At 43.5% G+C, this 27,897-nt stretch overlaps 1 protein-coding gene across 1 annotated transcript; it reads right to left on the bottom strand.

The window, feature by feature from the left end:
* Positions 1 to 242: 242 nt before the first annotated feature.
* Positions 243 to 27,021, bottom strand: cpne7 (copine VII). The gene is made up of 16 exons (XM_062471372.1): positions 26,899 to 27,021; positions 25,518 to 26,158; positions 20,761 to 20,943; positions 20,446 to 20,520; positions 19,063 to 19,137; positions 16,435 to 16,518; positions 16,230 to 16,319; positions 15,950 to 16,048; positions 15,680 to 15,766; positions 15,345 to 15,404; positions 14,059 to 14,192; positions 7,813 to 7,867; positions 5,523 to 5,574; positions 5,278 to 5,411; positions 4,149 to 4,385; positions 243 to 3,511 (listed from the first exon to the last, which is right to left on the bottom strand). Exons 2-16 carry the CDS (start codon positions 25,689 to 25,691, stop codon positions 3,371 to 3,373), a joined length of 1,680 nt encoding a protein of 559 aa, XP_062327356.1. The 5' UTR covers positions 25,692 to 26,158; positions 26,899 to 27,021; the 3' UTR covers positions 243 to 3,370.
* Between the last annotated feature and the right edge of the window lie 876 nt (positions 27,022 to 27,897).

Here is a 27,897-nt window from a genome sequence, read left to right as displayed (position 1 = left end):
CCATACATTCAAAGCATGCACTACACAAGGGAAATCACACAAGAACCACAGCACTGTCTCACCAGGTGCCTCCAATCTCTATTGAACCATACAAGGCAATACGTTTTAGAGAACAAATGATAGAAGTGGTATATGAGTTGTTTTTACAACATGCGCACAACAGTCAAATAAAAAAGAAAGAAAAATATTGCATCCAAAATAGTTGAGAGAGATGAGAGAAGTGGTTTTGAGAGAAGGTCTTGTCAATTTGGGGTTATGACTGAAGAACAAAGCAGTATGCAGTTAAATGTCTGGGTTTATTGACTTAAATGCAAGAGAAAGAGCATCCACTACATGACGTTTTGTGTAAAGGCAGGCTTGCATATCAGCATATCGTACGTACTCCAAAAGAATTGACTGTACAACACATCTTCACAACAGAAGTAGGCATGCAATACATTTCCCTCTCAGAAATAAAATTTAGTAAATGCTCAGAACACAGTGAGGGCCAGCTGTATTTACTTTTCTCTGGACTGCGCAACATTAAAAAAAAAATACTTATGATGATGTGCTTCACTGATAGTCTTCTGAAAGCAGGTCTTTTTCTACCTATATACATTTGAATGAAAAACAGCTCGCCCACACTGACCCAATCAATAGTAAATATGTAGCAGTGGAAGCAAGACTTGTTCAACTGACTGCATATTAACGTTTTGTGTCCTGCTTAGTTTTCAGGTATTGTCATGCATTGGTCATTGAACAACTTTGTGAACTTCTATCATTTAGAAATGTTTCACAGATGAAGAATCTGAAGTAATTGATGGCTTAAGCTGTGGCTTAACCACTCACATCAGCACACAACTTTACTTGCACATTAGAGATTCTGAAAGCAGGTCTTTTTCTACCTATATACATTTGAATGAAAAACAGCTCGCCCACACTGACCCAATCAATAGTAAATATGTAGCAGTGGAAGCAAGACTTGTTCAACTGACTGCATATTAACGTTTTGTGTCCTGCTTAGTTTTCAGGTATTGTCATGCATTGGTCATTGAACAACTTTGTGAACTTCTATCATTTAGAAATGTTTCACAGATGAAGAATCTGAAGTAATTGATGGCTTAAGCTGTGGCTTAACCACTCACATCAGCACACAACTTTACTTGCACATTAGAGATTCAGGATGTAAAATATGGGGGATAAATCATCAGAAGATACTGTGCCGTGGTCACACAAACATGAACATATATGTAAAAAAAAAAACACGAATAATCATCTGAATAAAGTAGAATACTTCAATCAATATCCACTGACTGGTCAAAATGGAGTTCTCTCAAGTGGATTATTGGCAAATGTTCTGCATCCATTTCCCCCCATCCCTCTCATGTCACACACTGATGCTGTCTGGCAGAGCGGAGATCAAAGCCCACCTGGGATCATTTACATTCAGCTGATCGGGTATGGCTCTAGACCTAGGCCTGCCGAATCAATGATCCTCGGATCGAGGTCCACAGTCACACCCTCTCCACTCTGCTCTTCAAAGGAGCTCAGAGGGAGTCTGCAGGACTGTCCCTGGGAGAGGGGGGACAGCAGGGGGACTGGGGGCTTAGTCGTTGTACAGCAGTGGGGTGACAAGGGGGAGAGGACCCGCATCAGAGTCTGAAGTGACAAGCTCAAGCAAACCCATTTTCTGGAGGGGAGTGTCGTCAGTGGGTTAGGTTGGCAGACATTGGCATCACTTGTGTAATGCAGGACACGAGTCATTAAGAGGGAGCTGCAATCAACTACAAAGGTATTAGCATGTCTCGTGAAACTGTCTGTGTTTCTACTGTACAATGGCAAAATGCAAATTGAATGACCCTGTCCATCCTAAATGGCATTGTGTCATATCTATACCAGGTTCTGTCATTAGCTTTTAACCGTTTAAACCGCTTGTCATTGTTACTGCATCTGCATGACGAGTCAACAAATTGTGGTTACCTATGTTGGCATCATGTCTTATGAACTAAATACCTGAATTGCATCAGTGAGATTTCTGCATGGATGGGTTTTTTTATTCTACACAATCGTCCGGTCTTTAGCAAATGTAATAATAAGGTACCGTCTCTTCAGAAAAAGACAAACTGTGTTCCAGAGAGAGAGAGAGAATAAACAATAAATGTTATTCAAACAGAAATGTCTTGTGAAAACCACTTTTGATAAAGACACGCATCAAAGTCAAATTAAAGAAGTTAATAGAAAACCATGCTATTCAGGTCAGAACACATACACTCCCACATGATGCTTCACAGAGAGAGGATTAGGAGACAAGCACTGTGGAGAACTAACTACTGTCACTCAACATGTTGTGTTGCTTGTTCCTTGTAATGTGCAGTGAATGTACTGGTCGTGATTGTGGTTCTGGGTTGGGTAGTGTCAACAAAGTCTGATCTAAGGTTGTGTCTCTATGACAACAGTTGTCTTAAAAACGTGACTGTTGAAACATTTAAAGGGAACTGCACATTATCTGGATAGGCACACTGTCATCTCTAATGTGTATCAGTAAAACAGGTTATGAATGTTGTTATATTATTCCATCGAGCATCTCTCTGCAAAACCAAATCTGAATGTTCCCTCATAATACCTTTGTACAGGTGTCATAGCCTGACAGGAAATATAACAATGATTAATTTCAATTTATGGCACATTGCTTTCCTTTGCTTTCGTTTGAAGATTTTTCATTGATCATGTCGTGTTCATTATGGTCATGTCAACTATATAAAAACATTAAGATGCACATTCATGTTAAGATTGACCACAATATTGTTCCTCAACACAACCAAAAAGATCATTTATGTTATGCATTTGGGTAATCCTTCAGTTGGCAGGCTCTTCAAACCATTCCAGCAACCAGAGGCAAGAGACTGAAACTGACAGAGGGAAGGGAAAGGGATGCAGAGAAAGCAGGGAAACAGGCTGAAGTCTTGGACAGTTTTGAAAGGCAGAGACAAACAGCTGAGACAAGAGGAGTCTCTTTCAAGGGTGTTTGTGGAACAAGAAGAAGTCTGTGATGCTGGTACAGTGTGTGAACTCTGGGGTATTCGCCTGCATGCATCCCCAAACAGCAGGATGAAGACCAGAGCAGACCAGGCCACAGCTCTCATGCTCAACATCCGGATGAAGCATAGCCAGGCAGAGAGACACGATCTCAACTGAGACAAAATAATGAACGCCAATCCCACGGTGCAAGTTTCCAGTCTGTGTGTAAACAACCTAAATGATCCAAATAACAGAGATAAAAGCAATGAGAACACTGGTATCAATTATCAATGTTCATGTTCAGTACTCAGCCAGCCACCGTCTGTCTGCTGGTCTTGGTTGTGGACAGGCCTCGCTCAGGGTGTGTGGACGGTTATTCTGTGGGGCTGCTGGCGATGGAGGTGGGGGAGTCCCTGGTGGGACACATAGGGGAGATGGCCTTGTGGCTGTAGTACTCCACCACCTGTTTGGGCACCTCAGCCAGGACACACTTTGCCAGGGCAGCGGGCGAGGCCTGTGACAAAGAGAGCACAGCTGTAGTCTAGACAATGTGACACCTAGCCTGGCACATGGACCCACAGGGTTAAAGCAATCAATTTGCCTGAGTGGCACAGGAAATCCACAGAAACTTTGGACAAATTGGTTTTTAATCGAACAAAAGAGGGATGGATGGTAAAATCCGGTGTTTTCTGTTGTTTTGGGCAGCAGCCAAATGGAGAGAGGGCGTGTTGGGGTGTGCAGAGGAATACATCAAGGGCTTTTTGGAGGAATTTAGCATTTTTCTCCCTCGGTTTTCTTAATGAATGAATAATGCTGTCTGGACAATTACATTGCAGAAAAAACTGGTCTACAAATCTGTGCAGCTTCTGGTTCTCAAGCCCATCTGTAATCTTGGCTGAAGCAGCCTTCGTGCCTGAACCACTTAGAAACCATTTACAGCTAATGTTATTACAGAAGGGACTTTGGAGGTCATACTGGGATATTTAATGGATATCATTAGCACCCCAATAACCAATATATATTTTTATATTTTTTGTTTCTGAGACCGTAGTAACTTTATGTTGTTGTGGCTTAGTGGGAACATGAGAGAGCGCCACAGGAGGGTGTAGATGAAGGAGGAGGGTGGGTGGGTGGGGGGGGGGGGCACTGACCGTTTTGAAGTCTCTGAAGGGCACAAACTGCACAATGTCCCTGAGGACCGGCTCTCCTTTAGGTGAGCGTAGGACTCCGTCATCCCCATCCAGGATCTGCATGTCTGTGAAATCTGCGTTGCCGACGCCGACGATGATGATGGACAGCGGCTGGTAGGAGGCACGCACGATGGCCTCGCGCGTGTCCGCCATGTCCGTCACCACGCCGTCCGTGAGGATCAGCAGGATGTGATAGCGCTGGGAGAGGCAAAGACTCACTATCATTCATCACACGCCTGAGCTGCCCTTGGCTTGTCTGTGTGGTACATTACTGAGCTGACTCTTATTAATAAACCGGAGTTTATAGCGTAGCTTTCCCTTTAGGTTGGCAAAAGGAATGGTTCATTTCACATCTCCAAGTATAGAAATTCAATAGGAGTTCAACTCCGCTCACCCAAAATAAGTCTTAATCAGTGGATTTTAATATGGGGTCAAGTGTGTATTACCACTAACTGTTCTCATTTCTGAGGATATTCAATATGTGGGGCTTGTTGCTTGGTCCAAAGCATGCCCAGTCTGCAATTTTTAACCCATGTCCTGTCTGCTCAGCACATTGATCCATTTTGGTTTGTTTACTGAGTGCAGAAAAGGCTGATGGTGAGGACTGAATAAGAAAGAAAGATGAGTGCAAGGACAAATTAAGAGCAAAAGGGCCAGAACCCAGGAGAAGTGTTTGAAATGAAACACATTCTGCCAGAAGAGAGATATGCAGGAACATATTCAGAAACACAGAGACCTTGAGCCTGTTTTATTTTATTTTTCATTGGCTGTTTTTATGCTGCATTGTGTTGAATGATTTGAGCTGTACTCACACAGAAGCTGAATAAATCAGAACGAATGGAAACATTCCCCATTGAACAATTTTCTGAAATCTATTGTCGTCTCATCTCTGATTTCTCGTACGTGGAACACCTTTCACCATCCAATATACATGGACCTTGCTAGTTCTGTGGTTAACAGTGCACCCAAAAAGCTCCATTAGTGGCAGCTCAGTCAGGAAGATCCCATTGGAGGAAAATCCCAACAGCGCTACCGCACGTCGCTCCATTAGAGCGATCGAACCCTTTCGGAGGTGTAAGATACCACTCACAGAAGCGTCTTTGATGGTCTCCTCCCCTGCGGACAGCTTGGCTATCCTGTTGATGATGGGGGACACGTTGGTGGGCCCATATAACTGGATCTTAGGAAGACAGTTCTGATAGGCCTCCACTACCCCCTGGATCTCTGAAGGCAACACACACATATACACCCACACAAACAGAAGTACTTAGCTGTGCTGTTACCATATGGATGCATCAGAAGAGAGGGGGGGGAATGACGCGAAGACGGCCCTACCTTCACATTCATCGTCCTCTGGGTTGAAATTGATGGCAAAGTCGTGAGACACCTGTAGTGGGAAACAAAAGGTTTAGCATGTCGTACTAGGTCAGGAAGGACACTGGAAAGTCTCCTGCAATCAAAATTGTAATGGACACTTTAAGGACAATTTTTACCAGCAGTTTAACCTTTTCATGTTCCTGTTAAATTTGCCTGAAAACGCCTAAACAGCATACCCAAAGTAAATTGGAAGCTGTTCTTGAACCATTTGGAGTACATGCATGTAAATGATCTCTTTTGAAAGCTGACACTCTGAAGTTATGTCCCCTGTTGTCAGGACCCCTGTCAGTCCTTCTAGTGTTGAGTAATAGAAGCTTGAACACAAGGAAAGTGAAAATTTCTATTTCCGCCTAGATTTTGTTTTGAAAACAGAGGCCTGAAGAGGCCTAGAGGTGGTAGGTATTATCTGGAAGACTAAATTGGACCACAGGTTGAAGCCTTACCCAATTCAAATCAAAAGTCAAACATAATACCACAATATATTCATATTTGACACATGTTTTTATAAGAGTACATCCAGGAATTTTCTAAAAGGGTCTTTTGGAGACTCCAAAATGACCCTTTGTAACCAAGGTCAAGGTCAAATAAAAAGGTATTATTTTTCATAATTGTTATCTCTGGCCCATCTCTGGTACTTAGAAATATCATATATAATAGCTAAATCCCTAATTAGTAATACTGAAACACAAAAACTGAAGCATGAACACATTGGAGTGCTTTATCTGATTCCAAGGATTGGCGCACAAAGAACACTGATTCTGTCAACCATATTGCGCAATCGACTGTTATTTTGAAGGCTCCACAGACGCATACAAATGAGGTATTGGCATTTTCAGCTAGCTGTCAGCTACAAGGCTAACGAGCTAATTTCAGAGCCAGTCGAAGCCAGTTCGAGAAATTTGTTTAGAACGAGTGTGGGGGGGGGGGGCGGGGGGGGGCAGGACGCACAGACCTAGTTGGCTTTAGAGGGCTGTCAACGGGGCATGGAAGCTCCTATTGGGTCGAACAAGGTGTCAATCAAAAGGGGAGGGTTCAACGGACATTTTGAGACCTTCATTTTGTAAATACTCCGTTGATAAATCGGAGAAAATAACACTTTTATGTGAACAAGTTGTTTCTTCCGTCGGCTAACTTGCATAATGAAACAAAGGATAATGGCTATTCATGAACGTAAAACATTGTATTTGGACGAATTACTTTACATGGTTAGATACTTTGAACCCTTGGGACTTACGCAGATCAAGTTTTGATGGCATGATTTGCACACCTGGACCTATTTGAACAACTTAGGGTGAGTACAACTTTTTTCTTTGGCATTGTTGAAGGAATGTTCACCGGAAAAAGACGTTGACTTTGCTTGCTATTGCGACTTGATCTTGAATTGGTTTATTTCAATGGAAGCACAAGAATCGTAGCTTTCCAACGATGTATAACATGTGTAGCGTCTAAAAAATATATTTTTTAGAATTTAGTGCGTCGTAACTGAGGAAGGGGGAGGCAGCATTTTTGTCTCGCGGGCGAAACAGGAGCGTAAACAGGTTAACCATCTATTGAATGGTTCACAGGATTAAGCTGTAATATGACCTCATTACACAGCACACAGGAAATGTGTCTCATGTCTTCGAATCATGGAGTTGTTATATGCTTTATCAAATCAGTCAATGTTTGTGTGTATGTGTGTGTGCTAACAATTTGAGACCAGATGGATGTTTGTGTCACATTCAGTCCATTTGGTCTGTGTGAGTGTGAGAGTGTGTGTGTGTGGGGGTGTGTGCTACGCTTCAAACATTCTCTGCGGGGGGGTAGTTAAAACGAATATGAGCTTCTGGATCCCAAGGTCCAAACAGCTTAAACAAGCGCTCCACTTTTGGCCAATGAGATCTTCTGAAAACAGACTGCCAACTCCAAGTCTTCACTAAGTGCTTGCCGTCATTATTCTGATGTAGTGAGAACATGATTTTCTCCCAGACAGGTTGGTATTTCCAGAAAACTGGCTTGTGAATAAAAATAACCTCAATTATGAGTTTGAAATATGGGATTTTGACAGTGTGACGAATGGTGTCAGAAAATAGGTCAGGGCGATCTGACTGTTCAATACTTAGACCCAAGGCACAAGCAAATACCATGGTTAGATAAGAACATGCATAAATGCAGCTCTGCATATGAAAGCATGGTCACAGAAAGAATGAGAGGCAGACAGAAAGAGAGGGGCTGGAAGGAAAAAAAAGTCTCAAAAGATAACACCTACTTCATAATTAGGTGGAATTCTGGCACCAAATCCCAAGGCAGAAAATCTTTTGTCACTGTAAGGTAAAGAAATCATTAGTTCTTGTTGCAGCTAAGATGTGGAAATCCTTTTTTTGTGATCAAACAAAAGACACAGGAGAAATCAATCTCCTTGAGTTATCTTTCCTTTTAACAAACAGCATGGCAGGCACTTCATCAAGTCGTTGTTTGCTATTCTGACAGTTGCAACGTCCACTGAGAGATAATTAGAGCCATCATTTTTTACACCAACAGGGTGCGCATTAGTTTGGCCTTAAGAGTTGTGTAATTACAGTGGATGTATTCCTCACCATCTTCTATCTGTATCATTTGAAGGAGCTGAAGGGTAATGCTTTCCTCTGCTAAAGCCCGGCTCCCTGACTGAGTGGGGCAGGAGGCACAGAGCTACGGGGATTAAAGCAGAAACAGTGGGGGAGCGCCACAACATAGGGCGCAGTAGGACAGTAGCAGGGCCTGCTGGGAACTACCGCAAGGCACACATCTGATCACACGGCATGCTGGGATGCTCACAGGACGATGGAGGAGCCAGGGAAGGACGAGAAAACGGGGGCTCTCAGGAGTGGAGCAGTACGAAGAGGTAGAGGTTGAACTAGTCATGCCTTGGACAGAAGCATGTGCTAAATTAATAAAGTGTCAAATGGAACGGAGTGGAATGAAATAAAGTTGATTAATGAGCTGTGTCCTTCTCCCTGTGATGGAAATGGTTTCTGTCACACTCCGGTCTGAGGCAGTGTACGAGTGAACCCGGGCTCTGATAACTTGTTTACCATCGCAACAGTGCTCCCTAGCCTGAAGACATGAAGCTGCCTCAGATACCAACACACTTGCTTCATGTTGTCACGCCAGCGAGAGAAACTAAACCTCCAGCACCATGCTAATCTGAAATAACATCTTCATAATAGCATCTTAGTTTCAAACGTCAACATTTGAAATGAGCTGTTTAATCTATTTACTGCGGGGAGGGAGGGGGTAGATGAAGGACATGGTCTAACACATGGGCTACTGTAGCATGTGGTAATGAGCATTAAATTGAAGATGGCCTCTGGGCTCTCAGTAGAGACATCTAAATAGTTTTCTCTCTTTCAACTTCCAGCAAGCCAAAAGCAGCCGATAAACAGCTCATTGGGGACACACCAAGACGCTAGCAGGGAGACGAACGATAACAAACCGTTGCCACTATTTCCCCTCCTGCTCCTGTAGGAGGAATGATTAACTTTGTGTTGAGCCTGGTCATTTTCTTTTGTTTTTTTCACTGTTGAAGGCCCTCTCTGGATGCCACGCCCTCTGGCCTAGCTTCACAGATGAGGCCCCACGTCCCAGTTGTGAGAGAAGGATGCTACGTGTGTAGTGGCCAACGTCCTGTTTCCCCACTGGGCAGAGACTGCTGTCATCTGACAGTCACAGCTTCATCACAGCTGCTCACCGTCCCTGGTCAGAAACATCCATTTATATAGTCACATATGAGCGTCAGGATGAGTGCACTGGATGAGATACTCATTTGATCAATCCTAGCGAACTACTAACCCTCCAGCCCTTGTGCCAACCATAAAAATGACAAAACGGACACCCACAGCAACACAGAGGGATCTCCAAGCACACACACACCCACACACGCACACAAATATGTCCAGTCCAATGTGGGACTTATCGCAAAGTACGGCGAACATGCTTTCCCTTCCACAATCCAAGAAAGGAGAGCTGGTAAAACGTCAATTAAACGGGACTATACTAATAATTTCTCTCTCAACCCCCAGTTGACTTTCAGTGGATGCTCTCTTTTTTCCACGCTCACCTCCGTGTCTCGTGTCTCTGAGGGCGAGTAGAATGCTAATCCAACGCAGGAGAGAAGAGACAGCAGGGTAGCTGTCCTCCTCACCCTCCCCTCTGCTTTGAGATTCTGTAAATGGCTAATCCTGCTTTTAATGAATCCCAGCACACCAGGAGGAGGAGAGAGGACAGGAATAACTTGTACAAGCTCTGGAGGAGGACCTGAGCACAGTTGTCTGAGACACATTAAAGCCCCAAAAAACTCTTAGACGGCCACTCACAAATGGGTGAATAAAATACCTAAGAGGGGTACAGGTGGCTGAGCGGTTAAAGAATCGGTTAAAGAATCGGGCTAGTAATCAGAAGGTCGCTGGTTCGATTCCCGGCCGTGCCAAATGACGTTGTGTCCTTGGGCAAGGCACTTCACCCTACTTGCCTCGGGGGAATGTCCCTGTACTTACTGTAAGTTTCTCTGTATAAGAGCGTCTGCTAAATGTAAATGTAATGTACACAAGTTGTGGGATGTGTTTTCTGGGATGTTTCTGGTGGGGGGGGGGGGGTCAGAGAGGCGCAAAAGGAACTGCAGCTATGGTTTCTGGTGTTGTTTGTTATCTTGGAGCATGCTGCTCTATCATGTCAACAGTTTTCTTTGTCAAAACAAAAAAGCTCATTATCATTCATCAGCCTAATGACTTCACACCACAGTCTATCAACCTGACAAGTTGCCTCTCCTGTTTTCTGTGAAGTTCTTCCTCAAAGACATTGAAATCCAATCCATTTTCTTTAAGAGACTACGTTTCAAAATAATACTGCCCGCTCGCCTAAGGTGAATCACACCACTCCACAATCCTGAGTCCTCTTTACTTTCATTGCTCTGAGAGAATAATTATCTTCTTGATAATGGAGCTAATATACACACTAGTACCCATCTCAGATGGGGAAAAAGAGATTCACTTTCAATTTATGTCTTTCAGTGCATGTCTACAATTTTCTGGATATTCCATTCTGTGGATATGGCCGACATTCTCTCAGGAGTAAGTTGCACAAATAACATTGTGCCTCATGCTTTAGGATATTGCAGCCTGATCTGTTCAGGTATAACACAGGTCTGTCTTTGTGTTTAGTTTCAAAGTATTTTATGTTGTACACCTTTGTGTACCACATAAGTCCGTCGTTCAACACAAAGGATGTTTGACAGATCCTGTTGCTCTGGCAGAGTGTTCTAGAATGTGGCAGAGCTACAGAGTCAGAGGAACCAGATGTGCAGCTGCTTTGGCTGCCGTTTCCAGGCCTGCTAATGTAACAGACGTGGTCTTGCAAGCTCCGTCAGAGGTATCGGGCAAATCGTCCCGCACTGGGTTCGAACTTACCACCTCTGGCTTCCCAAGCGCCACCACTACCAACTACGCCAACGAAAAGCTAGCTATTCATTGATGCGGGTGGCCTGTTACATACCTGAGGAGTGAGTTTCACCGATACACACCGGCTACACTAACAAGGGATCCATGAATGTGTGGACCTTGCTGCGGGGACAAAGTAGCACCTACTTCTCACCTCCTTGACATGTGACAACACACTTCTCCCGAGGGAGGGGCGGGGGGGGGCGGGGTGCCCCACTGTGTCCACTCTGACTTCCCTCTCAACACCGGTCGCCCAGGGGCCAAGCTGAAACCTCCCTCGACCAATTCAATTTTATTCAAATCTAAGCCGCCTCCACTGTGCCTACTCAGAGACAAAGGGGTCCAGCCCCTACACCAGCTCCCATGCCAGAACTCTGCCACATCACCGGATGTTCAAGGAGGCGTGGAACACCTGACTATAAAGGTCACCCCACGCCAAGTTGCCTTCCATAGGCATCCACCTCAAGGCTCGTGTTTACATGCACACGTAATGCAGCCCAATCGTTCCGCTGCATGTCTCCTTTGTGAGTGCAGTTTTTGCTTTTCCTCTGTCATTCAGGTCTGCTCTTCTTGTGCTGTTATCTCCTCTGTGCCTTAATTAGACAAACACTGTTGCCTTTGCATTCAATCGGCAGATACGAGTAGCATGAGTCACTGTGTTAACGCTCATTTGGCTTTATCCCTACAGACAAGAGGATGTGTCCTCCAAAATAGACCACATTAAAAATAATTTGCTGCTAATTAATCAGTTCTTGCAAGCGCCCATGAACCTGGTGTTTATCAAACTAATATTGAAACACTCATTCCAGAAATGTACAATCGAATGGCACATCTAATGGTTTTCCGTTCCCTTCCAATACACACACCCCTATTCTTTCCTCTGCCTCTGCCTGGTCCTCTGCGCAAGGAAGACTCCTCTCCTTTCGTCAGGGTTCAGGAGCCCCTGCCAGCTTGGGAGGAGGAGGACTGGGCATGATTCTAGCAGCTTCTACCAGACTCAGCACCCAGGGTACAGTTGGCACCAGCGTACCGCATGCCCATTATAGCAGCAGAACCAGTCAAAGAAACTGCAGCAAAATAGGGATCTGAGAAGACTGGCATCATCCCTTAGACACAGACTCCACTGTCTCCAAATCAACACAGATTTCCCCAGAGCCTTCTTATGAATAGCTGCTGTGGCCAATTTGTTTGCTCAAAATGTACTCCTTATTTCAGCGATATACCAGGCTTCCGTACAAGTTTTGGCAGAGGCTGTAAGAGTTGCAGGTGCCCCATTAACCTTTTCATGTTCCTGTTAAATTTGCCTGAAAACGCCTAAACAGCATACCCAAAGTAAATTGGAAGCTGTTCTTGAACCATTTGGAGTACATGCATGTAAAGGATCTCTTTTGAAAGCTGACACTCTGAAGTTATGTCCCCTGTTGTCAGGACCCCTGTCAGTCCTTCTAGTGTTGAGTAATAGAAGCTTGAACACAAGGAAAGTGAAAATTTCTATTTCCGCCTAGATTTTGTTTTGAAAACAGAGGCCTGAAGAGGCCTAGAGGTGGTAGGTATTATCTGGAAGACTAAATTGGACCACAGGTTGAAGCCTTACCCAATTCAAATCAAAAGTCAAACATAATACCACAATATATTCATATTTGACACATGTTTTTATAAGAGTACATCCAGGAATTTTCTAAAAGGGTCTTTTGGAGACTCCAAAATGACCCTTTGTAACCAAGGTCAAGGTCAAATAAAAAGGTATTATTTTTCATAATTGTTATCTCTGGCCCATCTCTGGTACTTAGAAATATCATATATAATAGCTAAATCCCTAATTAGTAATACTGAAACACAAAAACTGAAGCATGAACACATTGGAGTGCTTTATCTGATTCCAAGGATTGGCGCACAAAGAACACTGATTCTGTCAACCATATTGCGCAATCGACTGTTATTTTGAAGGCTCCACAGACGCATACAAATGAGGTATTGGCATTTTCAGCTAGCTGTCAGCTACAAGGCTAACGAGCTAATTTCAGAGCCAGTCGAAGCCAGTTCGAGAAATTTGTTTAGAACGAGTGTGGGGGGGGGGGGCGGGGGGGGGGCAGGACGCACAGACCTAGTTGGCTTTAGAGGGCTGTCAACGGGGCATGGAAGCTCCTATTGGGTCGAACAAGGTGTCAATCAAAAGGGGAGGGTTCAACGGACATTTTGAGACCTTCATTTTGTAAATACTCCGTTGATAAATCGGAGAAAATAACACTTTTATGTGAACAAGTTGTTTCTTCCGTCGGCTAACTTGCATAATGAAACAAAGGATAATGGCTATTCATGAACGTAAAACATTGTATTTGGACGAATTACTTTACATGGTTAGATACTTTGAACCCTTGGGACTTACGCAGATCAAGTTTTGATGGCATGATTTGCACACCTGGACCTATTTGAACAACTTAGGGTGAGTACAACTTTTTTCTTTGGCATTGTTGAAGGAATGTTCACCGGAAAAAGACGTTGACTTTGCTTGCTATTGCGACTTGATCTTGAATTGGTTTATTTCAATGGAAGCACAAGAATCGTAGCTTTCCAACGATGTATAACATGTGTAGCGTCTAAAAAATATATTTTTTAGAATTTAGTGCGTCGTAACTGAGGAAGGGGGAGGCAGCATTTTTGTCTCGCGGGCGAAACAGGAGCGTAAACAGGTTAATTTAATTGTTCAAATGGATAATGAAATGGTTGTCCAATTTGACAGGAAATAGCCTAGTATTTCCTAGATTTTTTCTCATGAAAAAAACGAGATTCAATTGTTCAACCACATCTGAGCTAAAACCTGATCGGTGGAACTGTCTGAATCCTATTACGTTCTATTCCACAGCTCTACGATTCCTATCAGTCATATCCGATGCGGAGAACATGTTGAGGAGGAGCCAAATGTTCTTTGTACATCATTGGAGACATCCTGACACATGGAATGTGAAGAGCTTTTGATTCCATTTCCCTTCAGAAGACAGAAGTTCCCGCAGATAGCTATCATAGCAGCGAGGCAGACTGACCTGTCATAGTCCTGACAGATCTCCCCAACAGCAATCAGAGCCTTCAGGTACTCGTTTGGCTGGTAGGGGTTGATGTAATGCAGGGAGCAGCTGTTCCTGGGGTCGCCATTGGAGGCCGTGAAGTCGATGGCCACCTAAAAGAATGACAAGTCCATTTTTGACATGTGGTCAGAGAAAACAATCAATGTAAGAACATCCCTGTGTTCTGGGCAGACCATTTTGTTTGCATCCAGAGGAAGTGGCATCCTTTCAGAGGAACATTGTTATATATCTGTTGAAAACTTTGTGGAGTGTCTTACGCCAGTAAGTTGAGCGACTGTTAGTGGAGACTTCGAGATAGCACATTAAATCTGGAACAACAGTTTTGTTATCATATCTTCAGGCTTAATTGCATAACTGCTAACGAAACAGAATCTGAATACATTTAAAAAATATAAATATCTAAGATGAATTTCAGTTTTTACATTCATTCATTGCACAGATGTTAATTCTCTGGGCAATCCGGAGAGGCAGCATACTGTATGTGCAGGATACACGGAGGGCACATCACTGGAAGGGGCAGAGAAGGCCAGATATGCCTCTTCCTGCTTTTATCTCACAAACTAGTGCTATAAATAGCCTAACGAAAATAACGATGGAACAACTCAACAGGGTAAGGCAACATCCAACACATATTCTACGTCCATGTATCAGGCACATTGTGTTCTGCTCTACATGCTGCTACGATCATACGTCAGATACTGCCTGTCTCCACACCCACTGAGAACCCAGTAGTCAGTCCAAACAATTGAGATCAGTTTTCGAACATAGCATTTCCCGTTATTAATATTCATTACTGCTGCAGTAATCTGGGGAGGGAGTGCCAGGGAGCGGGAGGGAGATGGGAGCCTGCTCCGCGGAGGCCAAAGCAGGGCCAGAGTTGGAGAAAGATTCGAATTCATTACAAGGAGCAGCCTGCAGCTAGAAAACGATCAGCATTCGTAGAAAATCCGACTCTGAATAACATTGTGGCCGTCAGTCAGCGGGACATTTCACTGTTGAAAAGCACTTGGAATGCAATGAAACGTTTCACATTTGGAGAACATGAAGTTTAATCATTAAGCTGCCCTGAATAACCACATACAGCCTGGAAGCTTGAATGAAAACAAGCAAGTGAGATACCCAATCCTGCCATTACAACATTAACATACAGAGTTGACTGAATCCTACACTCCTTTTAGGCCAGCACTGTACTGGACTGCAAAGTGAGTGTGGCATGGCTTTTTAGAATGGTCTCTGGAGCTTACTGTGAAGTGGATCTGGCATCCTCCCATGATGTAGTCCAGGAAGGAATACACTCTGTGAAGCTGAGGGGGAAACGAGAGAGAAGGTGACCACACCATTTTAAAACAAAAGTTTAAATTAACCATTTTCACAAATTCCACTAAACCCCTTTGTTTTTAATGAAACATGAAAACGGGACATTTTTATTATAAATAGTACCCGTTTCCCATTTGGACAGGAATCAAACAGTAATACTTAGTCACTATGTGAAAACAATGATATTGAATACAGTGTGCTGATGTTCCTGTTAAGGCATAGAGAGGTTTGCAGCTTTCATTTGCGTATGTTTTGCTTTTACCTTGAGATCACTGAGGATGACCACACCCGAGTTTTTGTAATTCTTCTTCTTGAGTTTGTACTTCGGATTTATACAATCCCATGTTACCTTCAGAAAAGAAAGAATCTCATTTTGTTTCGGACGATTTCTGCACCTGCAACATTCCACCTAGTAACAGAACGGTGACATGATTTTTGTGACATTCTTTTCTTTTTCTCTGAGTGCTGTGGCACATTGTTGGCACACAGTTGAGCCTGATAGTACAACAGTGTTTCTCTCTTCTGCCCTCACCTTGTTTCCACTGCCAATTTTCTGCATTTCTCGGAAGGTGGCATAGAACTCGCCGATAAAATCATGTTTACCTCTGGAGTCGTAGTCCCACACTAGACACTATAGGAGACACATTCATGATCATCAACTAAATAATAATAATAGTAATACAGTATTATTATTATTATGATGTGCAATGTTGAAATGATGAAAATCTTGTTTTACATTCAAAGACCTCAAGACCATTATCTTTGTGTGATCATTAAATAATAAGCCTTTGTCCTTTGTCCTGTGATCTCACCTTGAGCTTCCTGTCTTCGTCACAGCTGCACAGGGAGATGAGGGACACTTTAAAGGGTTCCCACACTGGATTCAGGTTGTTTTTGATCACCTGGATAGGAGGCAAGATGTCAGAAAGAAAGAAAAGAACCTGGACATGAAGAACGGCTGAGAGGGAGGAGGAGGAGAGAGAGAAAAGAAAGAAGAAGAAAGTATCCATCACTGACCTCCGTTCTGTGAACAAGCTGTTCTGTGCCGTCGTCGTTGATCCGATATATTTCTAGAAATGGGTCCGACTTGCTGAAGAGATCCTGCAAAGAAGAAAAGGAAATAAATTCCATTTAACGAACCACCCACTGTGCCTTTAACATAGTATGTCACGTTATTGGATAAGCACAGATCCCCAAGGCCCTCAGCACACAGGCCAACGTCATCTTCCAGGAGTTAATGAAGTCATCACGGTACCACATTTGACACAGCTTGTGTGCTGCCTGGTGAGCCTTTATTCACCACCATGACAAATCAAATCACGGAAAGGGTGTAAAGCAGCCATTTGACACAGGGTCTCCAGTTAAGGCTTTAAGAGAACAGTCCCTGCTATTGTGGGCCAATTGATTCCTGGGGGGGGGGGGGTTATGAGAGAGAGAAAGAGAGAGAAATATATTTAAACAGAAGGGTATTGGGCATAGAATTACACTATCTAATTTCCCCATTTCTCGCTGCATTAGCCCAATACATCTCCACAGGGACAGGGGGAAGAAAGGGAGGTAGCCCCATCTCGTTGTCACGGCAACCGCTCGACCAGTGTGGCGTCATCCCAGACTGACGCGCGTTTGAGAGGCGCACCTGTCAACATCGAATCCCTGTCCGGCAATCACAGCAACATTCCCCGTTTCTGCAATCAGCGTTGACAATTGAGATACATTTGAGGTGCACAATGTGCTGAGCTCAGACGCGTCCCTCGAACGGCAAGTCCCACACAGATGACAAAGCTTAACATGGAAGGTGAAAATGCGTCATTCGAGACACATGTTATCGTCTGGATGGCCGGTCCTTGGCCCCGCCATCCACCGTTGTCAGTGTTAAATCAACGATGACGTTGGAGTGTGTCAGCATTGATCTTCGTTGTGGAACAGGCAGTATTCATGGGCTGGGTGGAAGAGATAATGGCCCGTCTCTATTAGAATCATATCTCTTAGTGTAATGGGATCCTCAAAGTCATTGAAACGGACAGATCCCATCGGCAGATTGTCGCCCAGCAATTAATCTGCCTGAACGTGTCGCCATCCTCCATTTCCATCCTTCTCCTCAGTGGGTCTCTCTCTCTGTCTCTCTCTTTCTGTGTCTCTCTGTTGTCTATCTCGTTCTCTCTCTCTTTCTCTCTCATATGCTCACTCACATAGGCATCTGGAAAATTGATAGTTAAAGGTCCACATAGTGCAATTGCAATTATGACAAGTTTTTCCACCTCTATACTATGCGGACAAAATTGGATTACTAACATACGTCATATAAAATTGTGGTTTAATGGCCATCTTTACTGCAATGTGGAATTTGTCATCATTACGCTTCGTAAGGGTTGGGTTTAACAGGGTCTGGAAATAAATAAATAAATTGGTCAACCCAATAAATGCATTACAAAGGATTCTCGTCACCTATGCTCTGATGAATGCTGAATGCAGTGCTGTTTGAGAATCTACAGAATAAGCAGAACAGTTGTTAATTTGTTGCTTGGCCCCCATACAAAATTAGGAGTCATAGGGTAGTGGAGAGGCTTGCATAATGTGTTTAGTGGTAGTTAATTTATGTCCCCTGAGAGCACAGAGATAGAGACATAACATGGTTTTCAGTGATTGTGGATGTCAGAGAACTGTTGCTACCTTGTCGACAAAGATTTGAAGCTTTTGCCTTGAGCTGTGTGTGGGTGATACTGTAGGTGCCTAAACTGCAGCTCCCAAAAACGGAATCCAAATCTCTTTCAGAGCCTTCTAAATGTTCCAGTCAACAAACGCCATCCTTTTTGCTGTCTGCCTGCTGTGCTGTTCCAAGGGTCCTTTTTCTCTTTAGTATACTGGCTTCTTCTAAAAAAACATCTCTTCTTGGCTCACAGAGCTCCATGTTAGATTGATTTCTTCTTTTTGCGAGAGAGCACAAGCTCAGAGTTGAGAAGGACAGGTCGATTATGTCCTCTGGATATTCCTATTCAGTCTGCCTGATGCAAACTACTTGAAATGCAGAAATGTATAAATGCCAGACCCAAATGAAAAGGTGGTGGTGGGGAGAGCAAGGATCTGTATTTCACACATTATCACAAGTTGTGCCCAAGGCAGAGAAAGGGAGATAGAGTGAAAGAAAGAGAGAGAGAGACAGCCAGAGAGAGAGTGCCACAGAGCAAGAGAGAGAGAGAGAATTGTGAAGAAATTAAGAGGGAGGGAGGGAGAGAGGGATAGAGGGAGAGAAAGAGAGAGAGAGACAGAGAGACAGAGAGACAGAGAGACAGAAGATATTAAGAGGGAGATGGAGAGAGAGAGAGAGAGAGGCAGAAGTGAGGGAGTGGGAGGAGGAATGGAGGCGTTTGGGTACGGTTTGTTGCAGCTGTGGGAGGAACAGACACCTGAGGACTGTCAGGGCCGGTGGTGTGGGATGCTGCATGTGGTGGGACTGTTTGAAAACAGGAAATTACATCATAACCACCACACACACACACACTTAAATACTCCTCGAAGCCAACATACTGTACCTGATAATCACAGGTCAAACCTAAAATACATATATAAGCACATCAAATCATCATGTTCCCCATTTAATTTCCCATTTTTGTCTTTTCAGTTCCCACATGATCAATATAGTCTTACCTTATCATCTAATTTCTTGGCACAGAAGAAAAGCTCAACATATCCATTATTGCCAGAGATTTCTTCTGCGTGCACCTAAAAAAGAAGGACAATTATTTTTGGGAGACATTTTGTGCCTATGTCATGTTTTTATATTCGTCTGTCAGTCAGCCTGGCATGTACACAGAAACTTTGAGCCAACTGTAGAGAAACATGTCCAGAAATAGTGACTAGTGCTATTGCAGTACCCCAAAAATTCAACTAAAACGCCCTCAAGCTCAGTAAAGCTGGGTGTTGTGATTGTAATGTAATTCAGCGCTGCTCCAGAACAACCCAGAAGGTGTGGTTGTGTGGCAGTCCAGTGCCACTCACCTCTATCCTACAGAGAGAGCTGTGGTTCTGATGTCCCGACTGTAATTACCTACTTGTGTACCTCAACCATTGTGTTACAAGCTAATGGCTAGTCGCACCATCCTCCATCCATACCTCCCAAACCATTATTTCCTTTCCACATGGCAGTGTCTCTACTCTCATACCCTATTCACAACATAACCTTAGAAATATTTTGGGCAAGCCAGAGGAAATGTGCAAAGCAGACCAGATGTGCCACCTTCTAAATGAGCCACACCAGGAGGGAATGCCCCATTGCCCATCATAACAGGCCACACAGGTCATCAGCCAGCCAGACAGCTCTGCTTCACAGTTCTCCCGGAACAGGCCATTGTTACGTTATCACCTATCACCGCTTTCAGCTGCTATCATAGGCTTTCATCCAATTAACTGTCATTGTGTCGAGAATTAGAAGATCTCCATCTGTACTTCACCCATCTCTCTGACCATCATACCAAGCACTACTCAGTCCAGCATTTTACGAAGGCGCAACATGAGGAGGTAGTTACGGTAAAATCAATAGAGATCAGTATCAACACTATGGGGGAGTTTCCAAATCACTTGCTAGGGCCACAAGTCCTAATTTCGTCCTCTGTGGCTAGAATTGAAAACAGTCTAGCTATTTTCTTCTCCTCTGAGAGAGGGGAGGTTAGTTCAGTGTCAGGAGAAGACTTGGGACTCTGGTAACAGGCGTAAACAAGACAAGTGCTTCCACCTACTACAGTTTACCTTGAGAGTTTTCTAAAGACTCCAGCCTCTGGGCTGAAAGTTAGCCATGCAGATAGTCTAAACATGATGGGCATCTTAGACAGCATTCTTCAACATGTGACAGTCTCTTTTGTTTTCACAAATTCCTGAGTCCTGCTACTGTCTGGAATCTGGGGTCCTTGTATTCTACTGGCTGTTTTATTTTAATTAGTTTAATTGATTGAGACCATTCATTGCGCTTGTTTCCTGCTTTTACTGCAGAAGGGAGCAGGAGGATCAATAGCATGATGTATAGACTCCACCTACAGTGATGGTGGATTTTCCGGCGTATTTCCCATATTTCAGGAACAAAGGCTTCACCATCTTCTTATGGGCCACAATCTGCGGAATGGAGGAGACACATGAGAGAGTAGAGGAACAGTGTGTGGACCTGTAAGGGATCAGCATCATTAGAGCTAGGGACTACAAACCCTTTTACCACCGTGAGACACTGGGAGCCTTTCATGCTCTGTGGCCTCTTTCTGTTCACACAGTGTCCGAGTCCATTGTGATGTATACTGGGCTTTGACTTTTTCTCACAGATAATTCGACAGAAAGAGCTGGGGGAGTCGGGGACTGTACCTGGCCAAGAGTGCATTCCACCCCTCCGAGGAAGTCATCATCGCGGGTCCCGATGCTGTGTGTGCCGTGGATGTCGTACACCTCAAACCGTAGCTTCTGCACCTCCTCAAAGTAGTAGTCCAGAGTGAAGACCTTGGCAAAGACCGGGTGCAGGTTGCTCTTAATCACCTCTGTCCTGTCCAGCTGGGAAGAGGATATGTCGCATTGTAAGTCAGAAGACACTAGGATACAAAAAGAACACTGATGAACCTTCCTGGGTACTTAATGATTCCTGGCTGTTTAACTTGGCTATCATGCCACACACTGTATACCATTGGAAATGCTAATCGATGGGAGGGGGGAATGAATGCATGCATGAGAGCAGGGACTGAAGCATAAGACCCATCTGGTGTGGGACACCTGCCACTGTTTACATGTTGGTTTGTTTTGCATTTGAGTTGAAAGTCTAGATCTCATGAACATCTTTCCAAATAGTGCAAACAGAGTGGTGGGGGTGGTAAGTGGGGGTCAGGGTAAACACAGCTGATCCATGTGTGTCATCAGATGATCCTGTCAGGAGACACCATGCCTCGGTTAGCACTTGGCATCTCCATCTTTCTTTGGTGGAGCGGAGAGAATATGTGTGTTTGTGCCCATCCAGCAGCAGTCAGTGCCTGGGTTTTTATACATCACTGCTAGGTGATGTATAATATTCTGAAGAGTATTCTGAAGAGTACCAACTCATCATCAAACCACACCTGTCTTATGAAGATGTTATCAATAAATTAAAGGAACCTCATAATGCTTTACAGGGAAAAAAGACTAAAAAAGTACTGACAGACTCCCAATTCCAATTCACTTTCTTTCATCGCAAAAGTAAAAAGATTTCAAATAAGAAGTGCAGCACCGAAAACACACTATCGAGATTATTCCAGCCAAAGGCTACTGTTAATCTAAATGCACAAAGAAATCTGGAAAGCCACTATTTCATGGGGGGGAAAGACACATTCTAAACACATTTACGTCAGAGAAAAGGTCAGAGAACGTCAGAGAAAAGAACGGGAAAAACGTCAGTCCCACTTTTATCTTCCATCATTTCCCCGGTAAAGTGAGTATTCCAGGGATGAGCCAGGCAATCTATCAAACAACCTCATTGCATTCTAACCTGTTTCTGTGGAACCCAAACATCATGGAGAATGAGTCAGTCAGTCAGATTGGATGTCTACTCCCTGCGACGTGCCTGTCATGGGAACCACCCAGCCTATACACTGCACATACTCGGCTCGTGTACACATGTGCCACGCCACATGTATCATTCATGTATTCATGGCTTAATATTCCTGCTTTAACTCATGCTGTTGGCCAGGCATATGATCACCATACACTGACACATGCACGCACCCATACACTGACAATATACATATGTGATACCACACACACACACACGCCTGCTCCAAATGTCAGTCGGACTAATCCGAACTGCTGTTGGCCACATAAAGAAATCGGTATTGAAAGTGGAAGGCAATACCCCTACAATAGTATTGCATAGTACACCACCTCAGACAGTTGCTACCCCACATGAACATATCAGATCAAATAGCTTCTTTTCATAGTTTTAACCATAACTGTTGAGTCCTACAAGACTCACAATTCCTACATTTCAGCACATTTTGACACAACATTTGATCAAACACACAAATTCTCCTGACTAAATTCTAAATAATATAAACAGCATGTTAAAAAGTCACCCTTTCTCACGGTTCCAATGTTTAACAAAGTGGCCATTCCTCAGATGGGTGTATGTGTCATTTCTAGTTTGCCTCGCTTTCTCAAGAGGATTTTCTGCTCTAAAACACAGAAGAATTGACAGCGCGGTCCTGTTATTCAGTAATGACCTGGCGAACATCACAAGGAGTGGATCGGTTCTCCTGAGATCCCAGCCAAGACGGGCTTTTATTAGGCCGCCTGCTGCTTTCTCATCCTTCTCTTCTCACTGTCTCTCTCACTCACTCTCCCTGTGCCATCTGGATGAGCAGATCTGTTAACACTGGTGAGTTTGGTTTGTGTTAGAGAAGCTACTGAAAGAGAACCGCGGAAGACGAGGTGTGCTGGGGCTGTGGTGCCAACAGGGCATGTCTGCAGGGAGGAGCGTGACATAGGGAAGGTCTCTCAGTAACACCGATCCTTTCTACCAGGGCTTTGTGACTGTGGCTGTATTAGAGAGCTCATTAGTAACCAACTGAGAACAGAGAAATCTAATTAACAAATTTCAATGGAGGGCTATTCAGTGACTAACGGGCCAAACTGCAGTCTGGTTGAACAAGAGGTTGTAGAAAGTTTGGAAAGGGAAAATAGTTCATGTTTGTCTTGGAGCCACTCTGAAAAGGTAATAAAAGGGATCCGGCCAAAGTTAGTTGAAATTATTATTATGTATTTATTTTTGCTCTTGGCCTCAGAACATGATTTGCATGATTTGATTTCCAACTGAAGGAGACAGGGGCCAGGGAGCTGGCCTGCCAGCTGTACGGTCCTCACATTCCTGTGGCTCTTCTGGTAGCATTAAGTCAAATTGTGCTAACATATGCAAGAAATGCATTGTAAGGACTACTCTCATGAGTGGGATGATCTACAGTAAAATCCAGTCCTGTCTTGTTGTACTTTAATCCATCTAACTGAGCAAACACCTAAGTCTGATGGACACAGGCTGAAGAGAGAGAGAGAGAGATAGAGAGAGAGAGAGAGAGAGAGACAGAGAGAGAGAGAGAGAGAGAGAGAGAGAGAGAGAGAGAGAGAAACAAGATACAAACTGGCATGTAGCTAATTAACATTTTGCACACAGGGGACTTGTTAAAATGCAGTTTCTGTAAAAGTATGCAACACAAGACCTTTCAAGAACAGAGATAGAACGTTTGCAAAGCCACACCCGTGAAGCAGCTTTCTTATGGGTGGTATACTTACAGGTAGGAGGTTAAAGTACAACCATTAGAAACTGTAGAAGGTCTAAAAATATCTTGCTCAAAGACCAAGGCCTCTGTCACTCTTTCCTTCTCTCTCTCTCTCTCTCTCTCTCTCTCTCTCTCTCTCTCTCTCTCTCTCTCTCTCTCTCTCTCTCTCTCTCTCTCTCTCTCTCTCTCTCCTCTCTCTCTCTCTCTCTCTCTCTTTCTCTCCCTCCTTCTCTCACTATCTCTAGCTTTTCAGGGTTATCAATCAGACAGGCAGAAAACCACTTCTCATCCTTTAAGGATACAGTATCACGCTGAACTACCATGCTAAATATATTCAAACATTTGGCAGATGTCCCTGTGCCAGATTCTACTCCTCCTATTTTCACAGGAGTCCCACTAAATGCATTCAAGATAAATCTAAGACACATCTTCATAGACATCTCAGATTTCAAGTTAGAAATGTAATCTTGTGAAAGAAAATGATAACACTTATTACCAATCAACATGAGGATATCCACTGCATTCTACCATCCTTCTTCAAACTACATTCTGCTCATGTAGTTTATAGTATTATTTGATCTGAATGATTTAACCAGCATGGTATCTTAGAATTGTACAATAAAATGAGGAGATACTCAGACACTACATATCCATCTCACCGCCAGCAGCAGCAATGTTTCATGATCACATTACAAACCATAACACATGGACCAGTATCATTCTCAACACTATCAGCCAAGTAACATTATTGTCAAAGCTCATTTTCATTGCTCCCTGTCCAACACCCCTATCAACAATACGATGGGCTTCAACAAATGTTCTCATCCTGCTACAATCAGGCAGCGTCACATTTAATCGTTATCTCTTATTTCCCTAGGGGAGATGAGAATATGGTCAGTGCATGATTGCAATTTACTGTATACAATACTCTTACAGTTTGCATGGTTGTATGTCATTTCACAGCCCTCTTGCCCAAGCCACTTTGTTAACATCCTGTATGGCTTAATTAACAAGGAAATAAGAGACGTACAGCCACTGCCTCATGCATGTCCTTTGGGGGCCACAGAAAGGCAGGAATAGTACTCTCGTCTGCAAGAGAACTGAGTTCTGCCTCTGCTAGGTCCCTGAAGGCCAGTCCAACTGGCTGCTTTAAAGTAAATCAGTAATATCCTGCGGAACTCACTGTGTGTGCTTTCCTGGTAGATAGCTCTGAATATAAACCCCTATGGTTGTGATATCCTTTGCCCAAGTCTGGATTTGTTTCAGGTGGCTGTGCTCTTTAAGCCGGACTCCATAAAAAAAACACTCGGGACCGAGACAATTCTAGTCAACGTGAACCAGATATGCCACTTCTCCACGGTTCTACTTGTTCACTGTGATCGGGTACACGGCACAGGCATAATAGGTGGCAGGATTAAGCAGCAATATTATATTTCCTCCTTCATTCTGACGTTTTCACACTGCTTACTCCTTAAATGTCTCTCCTCTGTCTTCAGCCACCACAACGGCTGTCTCATGTAACACCTCTGTTCCCCCCCCCCCAAAATGTGATTCAGCTGGAGGAGGAGGGGTGACCCTCCCACTGCGCTCTCCCTTTCCTGCTAGATGGCAATGCCTCTCTTTCAAGCTCTGTCCATCCTGAAATTGCAGAACACCTCCTAGTACAAACTCAGTTTGTCACCATCATAGCTCACTTATGTCGCTCATTTGGAATAATGGGATATTCCAACTGTGTTTTGGGTACTTCATACTTAGTGTGCAATCATTTACCAAAACATTTAGCTGGTCAAATAAAACTTTGCAAGGACAGGTAAAATGGTTGAAAACACTTACCTCAGTCCACTGCCCTTGAGTCTGAACCATGAGGATGACACAGGGATCGGACTTGTTGAGTGTGTCTCGGTCAAGCAGAGCTTTGCAGGAGACACGCAGCTCCACCTTTGAAACGCAGGCAACAGGGCCACTGAGGCCAGCTACTGGGGATATGGCCTCCTGGGTGTCGTTCATCCTGGATCAGGACCCGAGGAGGGGGCAGCCACTGAGGGGCAGGCAGTTGCTGCTGAGAGCAGTTTAGGTGGGAGGGGACTATTGGGACTGGTTGATGAGTCTAAGCTAAGAAAGGCACTGGAAATACACCACACGTTTAAGACTATATTATTGGATGTAGTTGGAATTGTCACCCACAGGTTGGAGGTTGTGTTTTATCAGCTAGTGAAGCACACTAAAAGCTCTCTCTCTCTCTCATGGGAAGTCTTTCTGTCAAAGCTTTTACCTGAAGATGACTACCATTTCATCTCTGTAGAGATGATAGACAGGGTGGAAATGCGTTCAAGCCCTTATTAGATCACGAGAGCAGCTAGAAATAATAAGTAGCCAATAGTGCGAGATTTCTGTTCAATAGTTCATCAAGACTTTCAAATACGGAAAAAGATTATGTTGCAGATCGACCTTCCTTTTGGAGTCCACAACGGAATCTATACACAAGGATTCAGAAAAATATATACATTAAAACTCAAACAAGATTTAATGTGTTCAAACATACAATACATCCCAGCCTACACAGTCTAGAAAGAAACGACGATAACCCCAAATATCCGACATGTTGTGCGCACAAAAGTTCCGCCTAATTTGTTTGGGAAGTGTTGTGATGTGTGGGCAAATCAGATCAAACCGAAAAACGTAACTAGTGAAATCGCCGCTGATGAAATTAAACATGTAGCCTGTCTTACATTATTAACACGGTACTTCAGCACCACCGTCAAAGGACAGCTACCGCTGCCCAGCAGTTCCCACTGGCTTTATTCTCATCAGTTGACGCCTCACTTATGACGAAAAACCTATCCTACCCAGATATTAGGTTTGATATTGTACAATAACAACGATTTGCCCCCAAATAACCTGAACACCATGTTGTCACATTTATATATATTTTCATCCTGTCTCGAAGATATGGGACATTATATTTAAACTTTCCCTATTATGTGTTTACTGAACCGAATTCAATTACTATCAAAAAAATCACATTAACTATAACATCACCCTTACTTTAACTAGCATACTTTTTAAGACCTTATATCCAAACATCACACAATGAAAAAAACAGCAACGCAATAGTTATCCATCGAGGGAAAATTAACTAGCCTACATCAATTAAACATGCCTAATTAGGCGTTATTCAACAAAAAGCTTACAAACAGTTGCAGCTTGTTCCTACCTGTGATCCCTTGGATTTACTCTTGTTGTTTAAACCTTTTTCCCTATTACACACACTGCTTGATTTTCAGAAACTCGAGAGCGGTGGAGGGGAGGGAAGGAGAGAAGGAAGAGGTGTACGATAGTGAAAGGAGGGAGTGGATCTACCAATAGTGCTCATGGTCACAACAATACGCTAGAGGGAGACCTTAACTACCGATCAGTTTAGAGGAGCTCAAAGGGAACATGTTGTATTGTGCAGTTAACGCGGGCGAAATATATTAAATACATTTCAAATTCACTAAATCAACTAAATTAGTAGTCAACCACCACCATAGTGGCGCTAAACAAAAACAGTCAAATCTAGTCAGATTATCTCAAAGCAATAGTCATGCTGTTTGCCACACACACACTAGTGTTCAATTGATTCGGCGATTATGTGATTTTTAACTCCAAATGCAGAGATGTATTGCGTCATGGATGGTAGAGAAGGGGTACCATCAGAGAAAGGGTAGGCCTAGCTACCATAAGGGGGGATGAAGTGGCGCAGCAGACAGGAGATTACAATACTAGGCTTGTTTTTTTCCATGTTTTAAAACCATTTGATTAACACCTACATGCTTTAAAAGATTAGCAGTCTTGTTCATTTCAAACCATTTGCAGCCCACCTACAGATACATAACTCAAGTGAACTCACTGTAATTTGCAAGATATTGTATAATATTCAAAGCTTGGTTTCTGACAATGCACTGCTCTCACATATGGAATATTTTTGGCTAACAAAGCACTTATTTGTAGTAGATGATCTGTGACCTGTGCCAATAATGAGGCATATGCTCTCTAGAATATTTTCTCTTTTGTAGACAATGGGCTAGGCTTAGGAAGTAGCTCATGCAATGTCTCTGCAGACTCTGCTACAAAGCAGAGCACACATTCGGTTCAGTTATGTACCTTTTATATACAATTTTGCAATGACACATTAAGGGTTCTTCAGTGTCCCTTCGGCAGGCTCCATCGTTGA

The sequence above is a fragment of the Osmerus eperlanus genome, chromosome 10 (assembly GCF_963692335.1).
Source record: "Osmerus eperlanus chromosome 10, fOsmEpe2.1, whole genome shotgun sequence".
NCBI lineage: Eukaryota > Metazoa > Chordata > Actinopteri > Osmeriformes > Osmeridae > Osmerus > Osmerus eperlanus.
This window is presented reverse-complemented; position numbering and strand designations above follow the sequence as displayed.